This window comes from Sarcophilus harrisii, chromosome 3, assembly GCF_902635505.1.
Source record: "Sarcophilus harrisii chromosome 3, mSarHar1.11, whole genome shotgun sequence".
In the NCBI taxonomy this organism is placed as follows: Eukaryota; Metazoa; Chordata; class Mammalia; order Dasyuromorphia; family Dasyuridae; genus Sarcophilus; species Sarcophilus harrisii.
Genome location: NC_045428.1, coordinates 412,784,194 through 412,800,317, shown reverse-complemented (window position 1 = coordinate 412,800,317; position 16,124 = coordinate 412,784,194). Strand labels below are relative to the sequence as shown.

General features: G+C 32.7%; 1 protein-coding gene across 3 annotated transcripts in view; it reads right to left on the bottom strand.

Moving 5' to 3' along the window:
• The window catches only part of KCNH7 (potassium voltage-gated channel subfamily H member 7), a 605,555-nt gene that overhangs the window by 172,397 nt on the left and 417,034 nt on the right, over positions 1-16,124 (bottom strand). For 2 of the 3 annotated variants that reach the window (XM_031960570.1, XM_031960571.1), the window contains exons 4-5: positions 7,273-7,701; positions 2,758-2,778 (exon numbers count right to left, since the gene is read on the bottom strand). In XM_031960570.1, the coding sequence (XP_031816430.1) occupies positions 2,758-2,778; positions 7,273-7,701 (450 nt within the window). The remainder of the gene's footprint in view (positions 1-2,757; positions 2,779-7,272; positions 7,702-16,124) is intronic. The other variant, XM_031960572.1, reaches the window with a different exon arrangement.

Here is a 16,124-nt window from a genome sequence, read left to right as displayed (position 1 = left end):
ATAATTCAAACAGGATTAGAAGTTGAATAGTCTGTGATATGTTCCAAAAATGAATATAATGTTTATATAGTTATATTCAAAATTAATGAAATAATCCTTCCATTTGTTTTGAGAATGGTGAAATCTTTACAGATTATGGCATGTTAATTTTGAGGGAATGGTAGCATCAAACATTTCAGTTTATTAAAGATAATGAATAGATTTTATGAGAAAAAAGTTAAGTTGGAATAAATTAATTTTAGAAGCAAAAGTTGAGCACTGATTTAATAATTGTATTTAAATTAAAGGGCTATTATAGTAAATAGTAGTGACCAGTTAGTATTTGAGTACATTGAAGATACACTAAGAGGAAAGGAAATTAAATTCTGGCAAAAAGGACTTAGGTTAGTTTTGTGGGTCAGAAGATCCTCTAACAAAGCTGCAGAAGACAATGGAGTAATTTTCTTTGGATAGCTTTAATTTAAAAAATATAAACAACCCCTTCATGGTGTTTTGCATATAACTAACAAGTGTATTGCCTGGATAGAAACATATAAGATTAACCTGGCATTCTTCCAAGCCCTTGCCTGATTGTTGCCAGCAAATAAAGTTTCTTTATGACACTAGCTTTTAAAATAATATTGTCACACGTCTGGGTTTTATTAATCAATATCAAAATTGATTTGAGGTAATTAGGTTGAACAGAAGGATATAGTGCTGTACATGGAATCAGGAAGGTCAGAGTTGAAATCTAGTCTCAGACCCCTACTAGTTGTGTGACTCCAGGCAAGTCACTGAAGATTTTTCTGCCTCAGTTTCCTCATATGTCAAATGGGGCTAATAATAGCACTCCTTTTCAGGTTTGTTATGAGGACAAAATGAGTTTATATTTGGAAAATGCTTTGTAATCCTCAAAGCACTATGAAAATGTCACCTATTAGCTATCATTTAAAATTATTATTAGGCCTTGTTTTAAATTATATAATCCTTAAATCCATTTTGGGGAAGCCAGAAACCCTATTTTGCAAATTTTTCTGTGAGGGACAATTGTAACTAGCTACTTCAGGGAAAACTTAAATAACCACTTAAACCTTACTGAGCAGTTTTAAAAACTTATGCTATGATGATTCAATCCAATGAATATTGGATATAATAAGAACCTGTATTTATATTTATCTTTCAATTAATTTTTCATATCTCAAGATAAAAATTTATTAAAATGTTTAAATAAAAGTAATTAAATAAAAATCTCTTACATGATACAGCTGTAGAAAAAGAGAGTCAAAAGCTATATGGGAAACTGCCTAATTTATTTAAAATAGGGAATGAAATTAAGTAACACTGAAAAAATTTGAAGAACAAAATGAATTAGTTGGAAAACAGAAACAACATTATGATAGAAGTCTGTGCATATTGACTATCTGAACTATTTATTCTTGAAACAATAATGAAGTTATGTTTCTTTTTATTGAGGAGAGACATGAGCTTATTGCTAATTATTAAAATGCAAAGGAGATACTTGTTTAAATATAGCCCAATTTGACAGGCACTAAAAGTTAGTCCTATTTGCCAGTATAATGTTGGTTTCGGGGTAATGCCTGAATTATAGTCACAAAAAACTCTTATCCTAATTGACACTAATTGGCCTCCTTGTTGACAGTCACAGTGGATAGACTGAGGATTGAATTTGCCATAGAGATTGAAACACTATCCCACTATTTCAGGTAATCCTTTCAGTTCAAATTCTAAAGTTTTTGGATAAAATCATGGTGGGGGAATTCTGTTACATTTTCCATTTGTTCAAAATTAGCCTTTTTGTAGTACAGTCTTCAATCTGCAGTGCTTATTATCTAAAATCTTTACCAGCATTGAATGCATAAGAGTGAAAAATAAACAAAAGTACACTTTACAGAGCATCACTGATATTCACAAGAAGCCAAAATAGTGACTTTTCAGCAAACCAGGAATGGCTACTTTATAAAATTTTCTCATGCAATACACATGCACCAAAGGAAGATTACTTATTACAATATTCACAATATTTAGTTGCATGCATGACCTCACAGATAAAATGACAAAACAGTTTTCAATTTAACAATAAGCAATGCTGTTATTATCTTTTGTGACACCTTGTATCTAATGAGATATGATAAAAAAATGGAAAAAAAAACTCCAAATTTTAATCAAATCCAAATTCACTAGGTATGGCAGAATTGCCTTTACCTTATTGTTTTTCCAGTTATTATCAGTGATTTGAGACTAATTATGGATGCAATTAAAAACTATTTAAAGGTGATATTGAATATCAAGAAATGAATGTGATGCATGCACATTTTACTACTACATTAAGCTTAAAACCATACCCCCTGCCATCCAGGAACGAGAAACTAGTTTTAAGGAAACAAAAGAGGAATAAATGAAGAGACTATCATGGAGGTCTGTTCCCGCCATTTTTGTCTACTCAACTGTTTCATATGTGAAACAGATCTATGTGCCTCCTTCCCAGTGGAATTAGATTAAATATCTTAACTTTTTCAGATGCGCCATTGTCAATTTATTCTCATTCTTCTAGTAAGTACTGACTTACAATGACTTAGTGGAGTACATTATGCCTCTAGGAAAATCAAGCCAAACTTTAAACTACTTCACTAACATGCCTGGCCCTATAGAGGTCAGCATGAGAATGGGATATTATACAGGTCATATACAGGTAAGGTAACATGCCGAATAACATGGCTCTTTAAGCATCAGATAACAAAATCTATACTTGTACTTTACCTTTGACATGGCGACCATTGTCTGTATTCAGCATTGTAAGAATAAAGAAAAGGAGAGAAAGATAAAAAGGAGACTAAAAGCTGCATTTTGTATCATTGTAAAACATATAAAAAACCCAGAATGCAATAGATTAGAATTGATTGGAATTAGCACAAATTTCTATTCTTCAATCATGCAAAAAGACAACTAATTTAAATTAAATTCATCTGATACTGTAAAGTTTTCATTTTAGAGAGCATTCATATGACTTTATTTTTTCAAAGAAGTCTGATTATGCTAATATGGAGAATGACTTTCTCAATTGGCAATAGTTTCATTGCAAAAATATTAATCCAGTTATGTGTTAAATGCCAATGTTTCCTGAAACAGCACTTAAAATATATGTAGGAAGAAAGACTATATAGTACTATATACTTCAAACTAATATTTATTTTTGGCAGCTATATTTTGTTATTAAATGCTTTGAAAACATTTGTTAAGTATGGATATACCCATTTGACTCCATATTTGTGTCCATTTGTACTGAATTATTCGTACTTTAAGGAAATTGCATAGTTCCAACATACTTTAGTAAATGGACTGATGTCAAGTGTTTAATAGTCATTGTGTTAATATTAAGGACATATAAAACACTAAATTATATCAAAATATTTGTCAACTATATTTTTGAAAAAGTCCCTTGTAATTGCTTAATACATTTGATATCTTAATAGTGACTAAGTTCCCACTGTGTCCTAGGTGATAAATTCAGTATGTCAAGACAAAATATATATGGAAAGATTTCAGGCAGCTTTCAAACAGAGAAAATCTTCCACTAATATTATAACTGTATTTTGCCTGTGTCATTAAATTACACTTGAAATAATTATTTATTTCAATATTAGCCAAATATATCCAAGATTTTAAAAAAGATCAACATTTTGGCAATATCTATATTACTACTAAGCATGTGTAAAACATCGAGATAGATTCTAAAATTAAGGACATATAAAACATTAAGTTATATCAAAATAAATTAAAACAATTTCAATAGCAAATGTTCAGTCTATTGAATTGTAAAACTAAATATGTCCTTGTACTTCAATGTACAAATGGAATTGAGGTATAGCTGCCAACTCTTTTCCTCTCTTTTTGGACCATAAATTGCAAATACATAGAACAGTTAATGGAGGATGAGTATATGAGTTACAGAGGATGACCACTTCCATTTGAACTGTGTTTACTCGAGCTGCTGGTATATATTTAGCTTTCTATTCTGAAGCTGTTTTAAATTATTTGCAAATCATTTATTTTCCCAAACCATTTTGTCACTAGAAAAAGGAATTAAGAGATGAAAATACATCGCATATAAGCAGAGAAGTTTGGCAAAATTAGTTATCAAAAGTGAAAATCAACTGTACTAGGAGATTCAACATTTTCTACAATTATATTAAAAGGATAAAACATTGATCCACAAAGAAGTCAGTAAAAAGTTTTTCTATTTCCCTTAGAAATGAAACAGTTTTTAAAAGATTTCAAAGAACATAGTCTTATGAAGGTTGGTCAATCTTATTTTAATCTATTTAGGAGTAGCTACAAATGCTCAATAGTACAAGAGCAGAATAAAATGTATTCTTTTTTTTTTTTTTATCATTCTATCGCCACAGTAGTGATGACAAGAGAGACTCTTGCAAGTGAAAGATATACTTTTAGAGAATGATTGGGAAGTTCTGGAAGGGAAAAGAGGGGGGAAGAAAAGGGAGGCATGAAAACAAATGGACTATTAGATCTGCTAAATCTGTCTTCAAACAGTGGTAATTACTGGCTTATGCAGAGACCTATATAAAATATTAAATAAGTTATTTAAAAAAGAATTTAATCATGTCAATAACAACATTTATGGGGAGCCCAAAAATCCAATAAAAATTAGGCTTTAATCAAAATTTTTTTAAAAAGTCTGCGGCTATGCAGTGGGCTGCTATTTGGAAAAATTGTTTCTAACACTGGGATTCTAGGCTAGTTATCTGATTGTTTTTGTTTATTTTGGTCATTTCATTTGATAAAGTGGCAAATTGATTGTGTAATCCCTGGTTCTGTGATTGACTTGTAAGGTTTAATGTGCTAAAGTTTCCAGTTTGTTATTAACCATGATCTTTTCTTCCTCTTTCACTATTCTACAACTGAGAAGAGTAGTTTCAATGTAGCAAGTATAGCTATTATCTTTTTCTGCAAATCTGCCTTCCCTTGCTTCCTGTGTTGTTGAATTTTCCTTACTTCTTATCCTTTGACTAAGGGTCCCATCTCCTCTGATTTCTCCATTTTCACCAATCTTTTCAAACTTTTACAGTTGTTAACCCAGATTTCTTATAAGCCTTTTGCTCTTAAACCATTACTCTTTGAGGGTAGGAACAAGGGAATCTAATTCACTTAAATGATTTTAATAAAGATTTCAAATGTTGTTTTGCAGATAATTTTTCAAATGGACATGAGTAACTTCAGTTACTCATTTTTTTCCCTCCAGGATTAGATTTCTAGTTTCTTGGACTTCTTTATATAAACATCTCACTAAAATTCCAAATGTATTTTCTCAAAAATGCTGCAACAATCAATTTTTCCCCTGACCAACATACTTTTCTAATTTCCCCATTACTCAACATCTGTACCCTAAGTAGTACTTCCTCTCCTAAACCTAGACTTGATTTTGAAATCGATGTCATTTTGGAATCTTCTCTGTCTTCCCTACTCCCACCTCCAATTTATCTGTAAATTTAATTTATTCCTTATAAACTGCACAGCTCCATTTCCCTTTACCTTTCTAATTATTCTTACATAGGTTCCTATGTCTATCATGTCTGGATTGCTTTAATACCTTGCTAGATAACTATCTATAATTATTTGAAAAGAGAGATGTTAGAATAATCTACCTTCTCTATTCTTTCCAATGTCATTCCCTTGATCAAACAAACCTAAGTTTATCAGCCTAGTATTTATGACTCTAGACCACTCTGACTTAGTAAAGAATTTGAATTTCAAACTATTAAGTTTGAGTTTTCCTAATTATATTACTAAGTTAATTATCAGAATCAGCCATGTTGCTATTTCTAGAAGAGGTACTATGTAGCTTGCTTTAATTAATATAAAATAATCTTATTTTAACTAGTGTAGTAAGTGTATGTAAATGGACAATAATAAAATGGTTTTAGCAGTATTCTAACAAAAATTTAATTATTAAATATAGTATTTTACTTGCTTACTAATTCTTTTTTAAATCCATTAGTGCAAGTTTTGTCTATGTAAGAATTATCATAAAATATTACTTTATTGAATTGGGATTAATTAGTTTTTAAGTTGTTAATTTGAACTTTGGTAAGTTTTTATTGTTCTTTTGTGGCTATTTGCTCTTATGTATTTGAATTTTTTCTGATTTTCCAATTATATTATAAGATGCCTGGGGGAGAGGTGAGTTGTTGAAGAAGAGTTGGTTGAGTTTTTATTTTTATATCCTCATACAGTAATTAATACAGTATCCTGGACCTTAGGAAATATTTCTGTCTGATCCACATTAACTCTTTTGAAAAAAGATAGAATGTGTCAATAATTTAAAAAATTCATTTTGAAAATATATTTTATCCTACTATAAAATACAGTATAAATTTTATGGCAGAAGAGTTGATAGGATTGACATATTTGGGTCATTATGTTATTACAAACCCAGAGTTTTGTAATTTGATTAAAGTGTATTAATTGTTTAGCATGTGCAAAGTGCTGTATTAGATGCCAGGAATATAAAGATGAAAAATGACTCAATTTTTATCATTAAGGGGATTATAATCTAATATGGGAAATATGGTATATATACCATATTCAGAAGGTAAACTAAGAAAGAGTAAAAGAAGAGTTTAAAATAAAGTGTTTCAGAAACATTTGTGGAGGAAGAGATCACTTTTATCCAAGGGTCTGCAGGTTAGTTATCAGGAAGTTTCCTGCTGAGGAGGTACCTAACACGAATTTTCACAGAAGAAACGGATTTAAATTTTAGGGAATGCATTATAGGTATAGAAGTGACTTTTCTTTTTTCATGGTTTCATCTACTTGATTAGTTCATGGCCCTCTTTGTATTTACTATTTCTTTTAGAAATAGTTGTTTAATAGAATGTCTGTATTGATACCAAATATCTCTGACCTCTTTCTTTCCACACAGGATATACAATCATTTGCTAAGTGTAATAAAATGAATGATACTGTACATTGCAGTGTTTATCATCTAAAAGTATCTTGTAATGAACATAAATTAATTAACACCATATGGGATAGATAGAGAATGTTTCTAGTAGTATCAGGAAAATAAAAGCACAGAAGTCATTTTATCACAGTAGAAAGCAGTTATAGTTATGAAAATGCCTTACCACTTTCAAATCTCTTTAACTTTTGTCAAAGTTTCCCCTCCTAGCCCAAGGTTTCAACTTAAAATGAACCATAAGAAGAAAATGATATCATGGAATATATCAAAATATACTTATTTTTTTCTAAACATACCTTCACTTGCATGTCGGTCCCTAAAAACATTCTTGGGATGGACACTGAATCCTTCTATATCATGCACTGATGATGCCCTTCGTATACTACAAATACTTTCTTTTGATCTGGAATGGGTTAATTGGGAACTTGACTGCAGCATGTCAGGGTAGAGTCGGTCCCATTGCCGTTTGGGAGAGGAATGATCAAGTGGTCCTGATATATTAACTAAAGGAGAACATTTGCTGGGTTGTATCAGTGCTTTTGTGTCATCTGCTTCAGAGGGGCTGCAGCTTTCTTTTGTAGGGGATTTAAAGTGCTTCATGGCCACTGAGTCATCACTGTGCTTAGACGAGTCGATTACTACCACGTCTGGATCTTCTTGTGGTAAGGATTGCTTTCGGTAGGTCAGGAGCCTCAGACCAGGCAACTTGAAACCAAAAAGTTTGCCTACAGGTAAATGCAAAAAAGAAAGGAACAGAACAGGAAAGAAATTTATTGTAAGTTGTTAAAAAAAACCCACAAACAAACCAAAATATTTCTTTTGCATGTATTTTAGCAAAAAATAATAACTGAGAATTAGTCATATATATCCATAAGAACAAGATGCATTATATATTAATGAGCTGCTTAGGGGCTCAGTGGATAGAGTGCCAAGTCTGGAGTCACAAAGACTCATTTTGTTGAGTTTAAATCTTACCTCAGATACGTAATAGCTGTGGAACTGAGGGCAAGTCATTTAACCTTGTTTACCTCAGTTTCCTCATCTGTAAAATGAACTGGAGAAGGAAATGGCAAACCACTTCAGGATCTTTGATAAAAAACAAAAAAACAAAAAAGGGCCACAAAGAATTGGCCAGGATTGAAAAACAACCAAGCAAAATAAATACCTGAGCTATAACTCACTGCTGAAGTATTCTATGAGAATGACAAGAAATATAACTATTCCATGTAAGAGGTAAAAGAATACATATTTTTTTTAATATCAGACTTTCCTAGTCATATGAAAGTAAAGTATTATTTTACTATATTAAAATATACTTTATTATTTAAAATGTATACACACATCAATTTTTTATTCTGTATTTACTATAGGCTTTAATGAACTACATGCAGAGGAGAATATTGTAAAAAGTACAGATAAAGACACAGATAGAGGAATGAACATGCTGGGAAAAATAGTAAGGAGATAAACCTGATGGAAGTACTGGGGATGCTAGGGATTACTGGGCAAGGTTTATTTAGTGCATTGGGTCACTATCCCTGTCACTACTTTTGGAGTATCTATCTCCAAAGGTTTTGGACCTTTTTTTGATATATTTTTTATTGTTAAGGTTGGAGATTGACTGGGAATGTAGATTCAACTATGGAATAAGATGAGATGCTCATAAGTCAATTTAACAGTTCCCATCTATGTTTTATGGTCCTGTAAACCTTCAATACCCATATTTGCCTGAGTGCCTGCATGGGAGTTGGTAAACTTGTCTTTTTTTGGGGGGGGGACATAGACATGCTTAATTAAACTTTATTTTTGTAACTTTTTTCTTTAAGGCCAGGTGAGGACATTAATCCAAAATATTTCTGACTGCACTCTAAGGTCAAGACCTCAGAATCTAATACTGGATATACAATAATTCTTGGAAGTGGATATCAATAGTAACTTATTAATACGTTAAGAAAATTGATAACAAAAAGTTATCATAAATTAATATTTTAAATGAATTTATATTTTGTTAATTATAGCAGGACTAATATGAGGTGCCCCATGGTGGTAGTGGATATTTAGTACTGACCTTAGAGTCAGGAAAATCTGTTTTAAATCCTTCTTTTGAGATATTCTAGCTACACTGTCCAGGCATAAATTATTTATCATTTAAACTCTCTTTGTAGTTTTTTAACACTTAAATAGATACTAATTGTGTTATACTACTGTGCTTCAACCTGGCTCCTCAAGTTATTTTATTTATGCATGATATCCCCAACTATATTATTAGTCCTTGAGGCAGAAGCTACATCAACTGTTTTTTATTTTTTCATTTTTCAAATGTTCTGTGGAATCTAATCTTATGTTGTTTTGGAGTCAATGGATGCTCTGTAAGCATATGTTGAATTAATACAAGAATAAATTTGCTGAGAGCCCATGCAACTCAGTATGTACTCAATTTACATTAGAAAGAAGAACAGACCTTTTCATTTATTCTGATACTGTTACTTTGAGAAAATTACCTTCCAGGATTGTGAAATATTGGGAGCAAATTTTACCAAGATTAGAAATTAACTCATTTACTAACATATGATATGTAACCCCAGATAGGTTGTCCAAATGTATAGATGTGGCTTGTGTATGGCCCAGATAGATATAACTTCTGACATGTAGCCTGCCTCTTCATAGAGGAGGATAGCTGAGGGCAGTGTTTATACTGCCTGTATGCTAGCTGGGGTAGAAGGGACAGGTAGCCTAAGGAGCACAGATTGGCCGAAGTCTCTTTACTTTTATCTCCTAAAGGATATTGGAGTCTATTTATATGTATCTGCCTTCTTCATGTCTCTGTTCTAAGGGTTCAGGTCTGAATTTAGAAGTGAAGCTACTTTCTTATTATTCTTAAGGTACAAAGTAGATTTTAACTTCTACTTACCAGCTTATTTGCTATCTATAAAACACTGGTTACACAAAAGATCATCAAAAATAGACTATCAAGTAAATCTATTTACTCAATCAAAACTCCAGGTAGAAATTGGAGAAGTCCTATTGATTAGAATATGCCAGAAATTATATCGCTTTGGCGAGGAACAAGAAAATATCCCAGTTTAAACCAAGAGAGAGGGTCCGATTTCACCCAAGGAGGTTCATTGAAGCAGTTTCTCTAGAGATAAACTAGAAATCAAAGATATGTTGAGATGACTGTTGATTCTCCTGAGGGGTTTCTGGAACTGTGTATCTCTTTCAAAAAACAAAAACAAAACAAAATTCTGGGTCCAATTTAAAAAACCCTTTAAATATTGCACTGTGATGCAGCATTGCATCCCTCTCAGCATTTTCTCTGCCATTTGGGAATCACATGTCTCTTCATACTATCATACTCTTCATACCAGCTAGGTAGTGCAGTGGAAAGAGCAGTGGCCCTGGAGACCCTTTCTACTTGTGTAATTCTGAACAAATCATATAACCCTGTTTGCCTTAGTTCCTCTCCTGTGAAATGAACTATAGAAGGAAATGGCTAACCACTTCAGTATCTCTGCCAAGAAAACCCCAAATAGGATCATGAAGAGTTAATTGTACATGACTGAAAATGACTGCACATCTCCTGTACCCAGCAGGAAGCAAAGAGATGATCCTCTCCTACCTGCTTGGGTAGGAACCTGATTACAAAAAATTCATTGTTCCCTTAGGACTGATGATGAAATGGGTCTGGTAACATCTATATCATAGATCATATAGTCGTTCTAAACCAAATTGTTCCTTCCATTATTGCTTTTCTTTCTTTTTTCCCCCTGAGACGGTAGGTTATTCCTGCTTTGATTGAAGATATGGCCTTGGAGTGTTTTGAAAAAGAGTACATTTCAGTGAGGTTCCTGCACAATAGGCAATTTGGAATAATAACTCTTTTAAGTAGGCAATTTTATTTTTCTAATCAAATACTACACTTTTATTCCTAACCTTTTTATTTGAGACCTGATATCTAACAGTGTTGGGCATGGTTGAAATAGAATGTATCTATTTTTATTAAAAACAAAAAAACAATGTCAATGGACCCTACCCCCACCTAATCAAGTGTATTTACTAATAAACCACTCATAAACAGGATATAGACAATAGCTGGAGGAGCCCATTTCCAATCTGTATAAACAAGATTAAACAGTAGCATATTATGGAATCTGTTTAGGAAAGTGCTTTTACATATTTCTCCTAACAAATTACATATACTTTAGTCAATTGCCCACAGTTAAAACTTAGTGAACTGCAGCAAAATCATTTGATGAGTTTTTTTTTTAAAATGCATATGAAATTGAGTTCTAAAGCAGTTTATAGATCATTTCAGCAAACTTATTACTAGATGCCCGTGGTCAGATGCCTGCTATTATTCATTTGTCATCAAATACATTATACCCCTTTTAAAAGGCATTCATAAGATTCCTTTGAATTAATTGCTTTATAAGGTTCTTAGTCTGCTCTCCTAGTTTAGTCATATTTATGATATTACAGATGGGCTTTTCTGCATCACTGAGCTAATATGACTATGGTAGATGGCATTACTGATTTAGCTGTCTAATTCAGTTCATCTGGAAAGAATACACAGTGAGAATTTTGCTCATTGCTAGCTCTTTTAGGCATGAAATAGAAAACAGATGAATATTGTCTTGTTATTCCTTTAAAGTTAAATGGTAAGAAGTAGTGACAAGGTAGGTCCTTATATCTCAGAATGGTTTTTTTTCCTTAAGACCACATATAAAGCATAGAATCATCCCTATTTGGAATACTATGATCAGCACAGTTTTTATTTAAATATTCAGTTTAAGGAAAAAAGAAAATGATCATTTATTAGGCATCTATTATGTAAGAGGCATTGTGTTAAATAGTTTGCAAACATAATTGCCTTTGATTTTCATAACCCTCCGGAAAGGTAGGTTTCATAATTATCTTCATTTATAGTTGAGGAAACAGAGACAGACAGAATTAAATGACTTATCTGGATTCACATAGCTAGTTAGTGTTTGGAGGTTGGATTTGAATGCAAGCCCAGTCCTTTATCTATCTGGCTCTGTCATTGAATCTGTTGCTGTTCACTTGTTTTCAGGTGTGCTAGATATTTTTTGTGATTTGATTTGGGGTTTCCTTGGCAAAGACACTAGAGTAGTTTTCCATTTCTTTTTCCAGCCCATTATATAGATGAGGAAACTAAGGTAAATAGTGTTAAGTGGATTTCCCAGACTCATAGAATTAGTGTCTGAGCTCAGATTTAAACTCAGAAAAATGAGTCTTCCTCACTTTAGTCTGGTGCTCTAGACACTGTGCCACCATTGAATCTGTAAAGATAGCAAAAATAGAATTTGGATATATGTTTCCACTTTTTTCATGTTAAAAACACTTGCTAGTCAACAATATTTTTTCAATCATACTATTTTGCTCACATCAGATATACAGGTATTATGACAAATGGTGTCATTCTTTGAAATTTAGGTACTGATCTGCAGAGCCATTGTGCTGACCTCCTTGTTGTATGCTATGAAACCTGGGCAGTAAATCAACATGTCAGGAAACTGAATCACTTCCTTTTGAATTGTCTTAGAAAGATTCTGAAGATCAAATGTCAGTATACTGCAGAGAATACAACTTTGTTGGGCTGGCCACAATGTTTGAATGCCAAAAGTTTATTTCCTGGAGAACTCATACAAGGCAAGTGCTTATGTAGTGATCAGAAAAAAGCAATACAAGGACACTGTTAAGGTCATTTTCAAGAACTTTAGAATTGATTGCATGATATGGGAACATTGGCACAGGACCACCCAGCATGGTATGTCCTCATCAAAGAAACTACTGTGCTCTATGACCAAAATAATTGACTTAGTCTCAAGAAAACATGAGATGCAGAAAAATAAAAATAAGCATAAAAGCCACCCCAAATGTTCATATGGACTATCTGTGCCCGACCTGTGGCAGAGCATTCTGAGCTTGTATTGGTCTGATCAGCCAGACTCAGACACAGTGTAACTTGACTTTAATCTAATATAATGATATCATTTTGGTCTTTAAGAAGAAAAGACATCAACCAATCACTACTATTATTTCCTCAAGGTATGAAGTACTTACAACTTGCATCTTTGCATAGCCACACCTTCCCCAATTTTAGCCTTTTTTTATTCTGCTTTCATAAGATTATAGGCTCATTACTGTAAGGGCCTTTGAAGCCATCTAAGTAAAATATTTTTTTATTTTGCAGAGGAGAATTCTGAAGTCAAGACTCATTAAGTGACTTGTTTGTAGTAGTATGTTGCAGAAAACTCTTTTCCTATAAATCTTAAGAATCCTGTCCATCTAATTTCTTTTTTGAGGGGAACAAGAACCCTATATACGCAAGAAAAGTTGGGACATAGGGAAAGACATAGATTCATAAATTCATAGATGGGCGTTATTTTCCATCTGGTTCAATACTCCCTCATTTTGAGGATGAGGAAACTGATGCCCAGCAATACAGAGCAATATAGTGCCACATGATCACCAGTCAAATCTGAGCCATGTTCCTTTGACACTAAAATCAATGCTCTTTTTTAATTAAAGCTTTTTATTTTCAAAACATATGCATGGATAATTTTTGAATATTGATCTTTGCAAAACCTTGTTTTCCAAATTTCCTTCTCTTCCCCTTACTCCCTCTCCTAGATAGCAGGTAATTCAATATATATTAAACATGTTAAAATATATGTTAAATCCAATATATGTATACATATTTATACAATGTTACACAAGAAAAATCAGATCAAAAAGAAAAAATTAAGAAAAAACAAAGTGCAAGCACACAAGAACAAAAAGAGTGAAAATGCTATGTTGTGATCTGCACTCAGTTCCCACAGTCCTCTCTCTGGGTGTAGATGACTCTCTTCATCACAAGATCATTGGAACTGTCCTCAATCATCTTATTGTTGAAAAGAGCCATGTCCGTCAGAATTGATCATTGCATAATTTGGCGGTTGCCGGGTACAATGATCTCCTGCTTCTGATCATTTCACTCAGCATCAGTTCATGTAAATCTTTCCAGGCCTTTCAGAAATCATCCTGCTGGTCATTTCTTATAGAACAATAATATGCCATAACATTCACATACCATAACTTATTCAGCCATTCTCCAACTGATGGGCATCCACTCAGCTTCCAGATCCTTGCTACTACCAAAAAAGGCTGCCATGAACATTTTTGTACATGTGGGTCCTTTCCCCTTTTTATGATCTCTTTGGGAAACAGACCCAGTAGAAACACTGCTGGATCAAAGGGTATGCACAGTTCGATAACTTTTTGAGCATAGTTCTAAATCGCTCTCCAGAATGGCTGGATCCATTCACAATTCCACCAACAATGTATTAGTGTCCCAGTTTTCTTACATATGATTTAGAGCACCTTTTCATATGGCTAGAAATGGTTTCAATTTCTTGATCTGAAAATTGTCTGTTCATATCCTTTGACTATTTATCAGTTGGAGAAAGGCTTGAATTCTTATAAATTTCAGTCAATTCTCTATATATTTTAGAAATGAGGCCTTTTTCAGAACCCTTAAAAATAATTTTTTCCCCAGCTTATAAAGTAATGCTCTTTTCATTGTGCCAAGATGAAGTCATATAGCAAATTAATGATGAAGTCCAAAGCATTCCTAAAGTTTTATGATTTTTAAGCCAATACTTTTTGCTTCTAAGACCATGTGCTGCTGCTGTTGCTTAGCTCAGCAATAAAGCATTGATCCTCATATTATTATGTCACATTGTCTTGTAGGTGTACAACCCAAGAACTGGTGATGATATTTCTGATGCTCATTAAAATTTAAATAATCACAAGAGCCTATCTGCTATAGTAATAGGGCTGTAGAGAATGTTTTTGCTAATTACTTGCCCAAACTATACAATCTCAGCTAAATGTTTTGCTCTGATTTCAATAGGTAGGTTTTAAAAGGTTGGTAAAGTTAAATATCTGGATCTCTGGGTACATGAAATCGAACAAAACCTCCAAAGCAGAACACTTTCCCCCCAAAAAAAAATTTATGTCCAGGATTTCAAGTTGAATTTGCATTATTGCTGTTTTCTCTATAATTTTATAATCAATAAAATAACAAATTAAGGCCTCATGTATAAACTTTGCTTATTCCTAAGAAATAGATTCTTACACTAAAATTCTAGCCATCTGCTTGAGAGAGCCTCTTTAAGCTGTTTCTAGCACACCTATGTCTTTGTATTCATCATAGCTCTACTGCTCATTTCTAAGCAAGTGAGCACAGAACCATGATTTTGCCAGGCCTCAGTTGGGATTCTTTTCTATAAAATTACCAGGAGTCATCCAAATGGAATGAATACCAATGCTGAGTTCTATTTCTGTTGGCGTATCCTTGGAAAAGCTATAATTATCTATGATTATGATTATATGGTTGTGAGACTAGGTTATCTCTGGATGAATATGGTTAATTTACATCAAGTTCAAAAATATTGGAAAGAAACCTATTTATCCATTGAGATATATTTATTAAGCACTTACTATGTTCAAGGCTCTGTCCTAAGCAGGTTTAATGACAGGATAATTGTTTACTTTCTTCCTTGTTCTGTTGATTACATTCATCTTTAAAACATTATATTGTCAAAGTCTTTAGAAAAGGAATGTAGATTATGACCAAACAGTTACTCAAATCATTACAAAAACTTATCCCCTTTCCTCATCTCATTCTACTTGCTTCAGGCTGCTACCATGGATGCCATAAAAGTAACAAAATTTGGTCTTTGTGTAAGAAGGATTAAGGAAAAGTTTTTTTTTCTTCAAACATGGGATTTCTAGAAACATATGGATTAATATATGTTAATATTCACTAATAATCACCTTGTACTTCATCTTACTTATTGACACTGTGCATAGTAAAAGCATAGCCTGGAATTTTAGAGGTGAAAGGGATCTCAGAAGTCATTTGATCCAACCATTTCCCTTTCCTCCTAAAAAGAATTGCATTTACAAAATACCAATAATTGGCTATCTTGTCTATACTTGAAGACCTCTAAGGAAGGGCACCCTACTACTTTTCAAGGCAGTTCCATTATACTTTTGTATAGATTAAAACATCAAATAAGAACTTAATAATTGATATAGTAAAGTGCTGAATTTGGAATCAGAAAGATCTGAGTTCAAA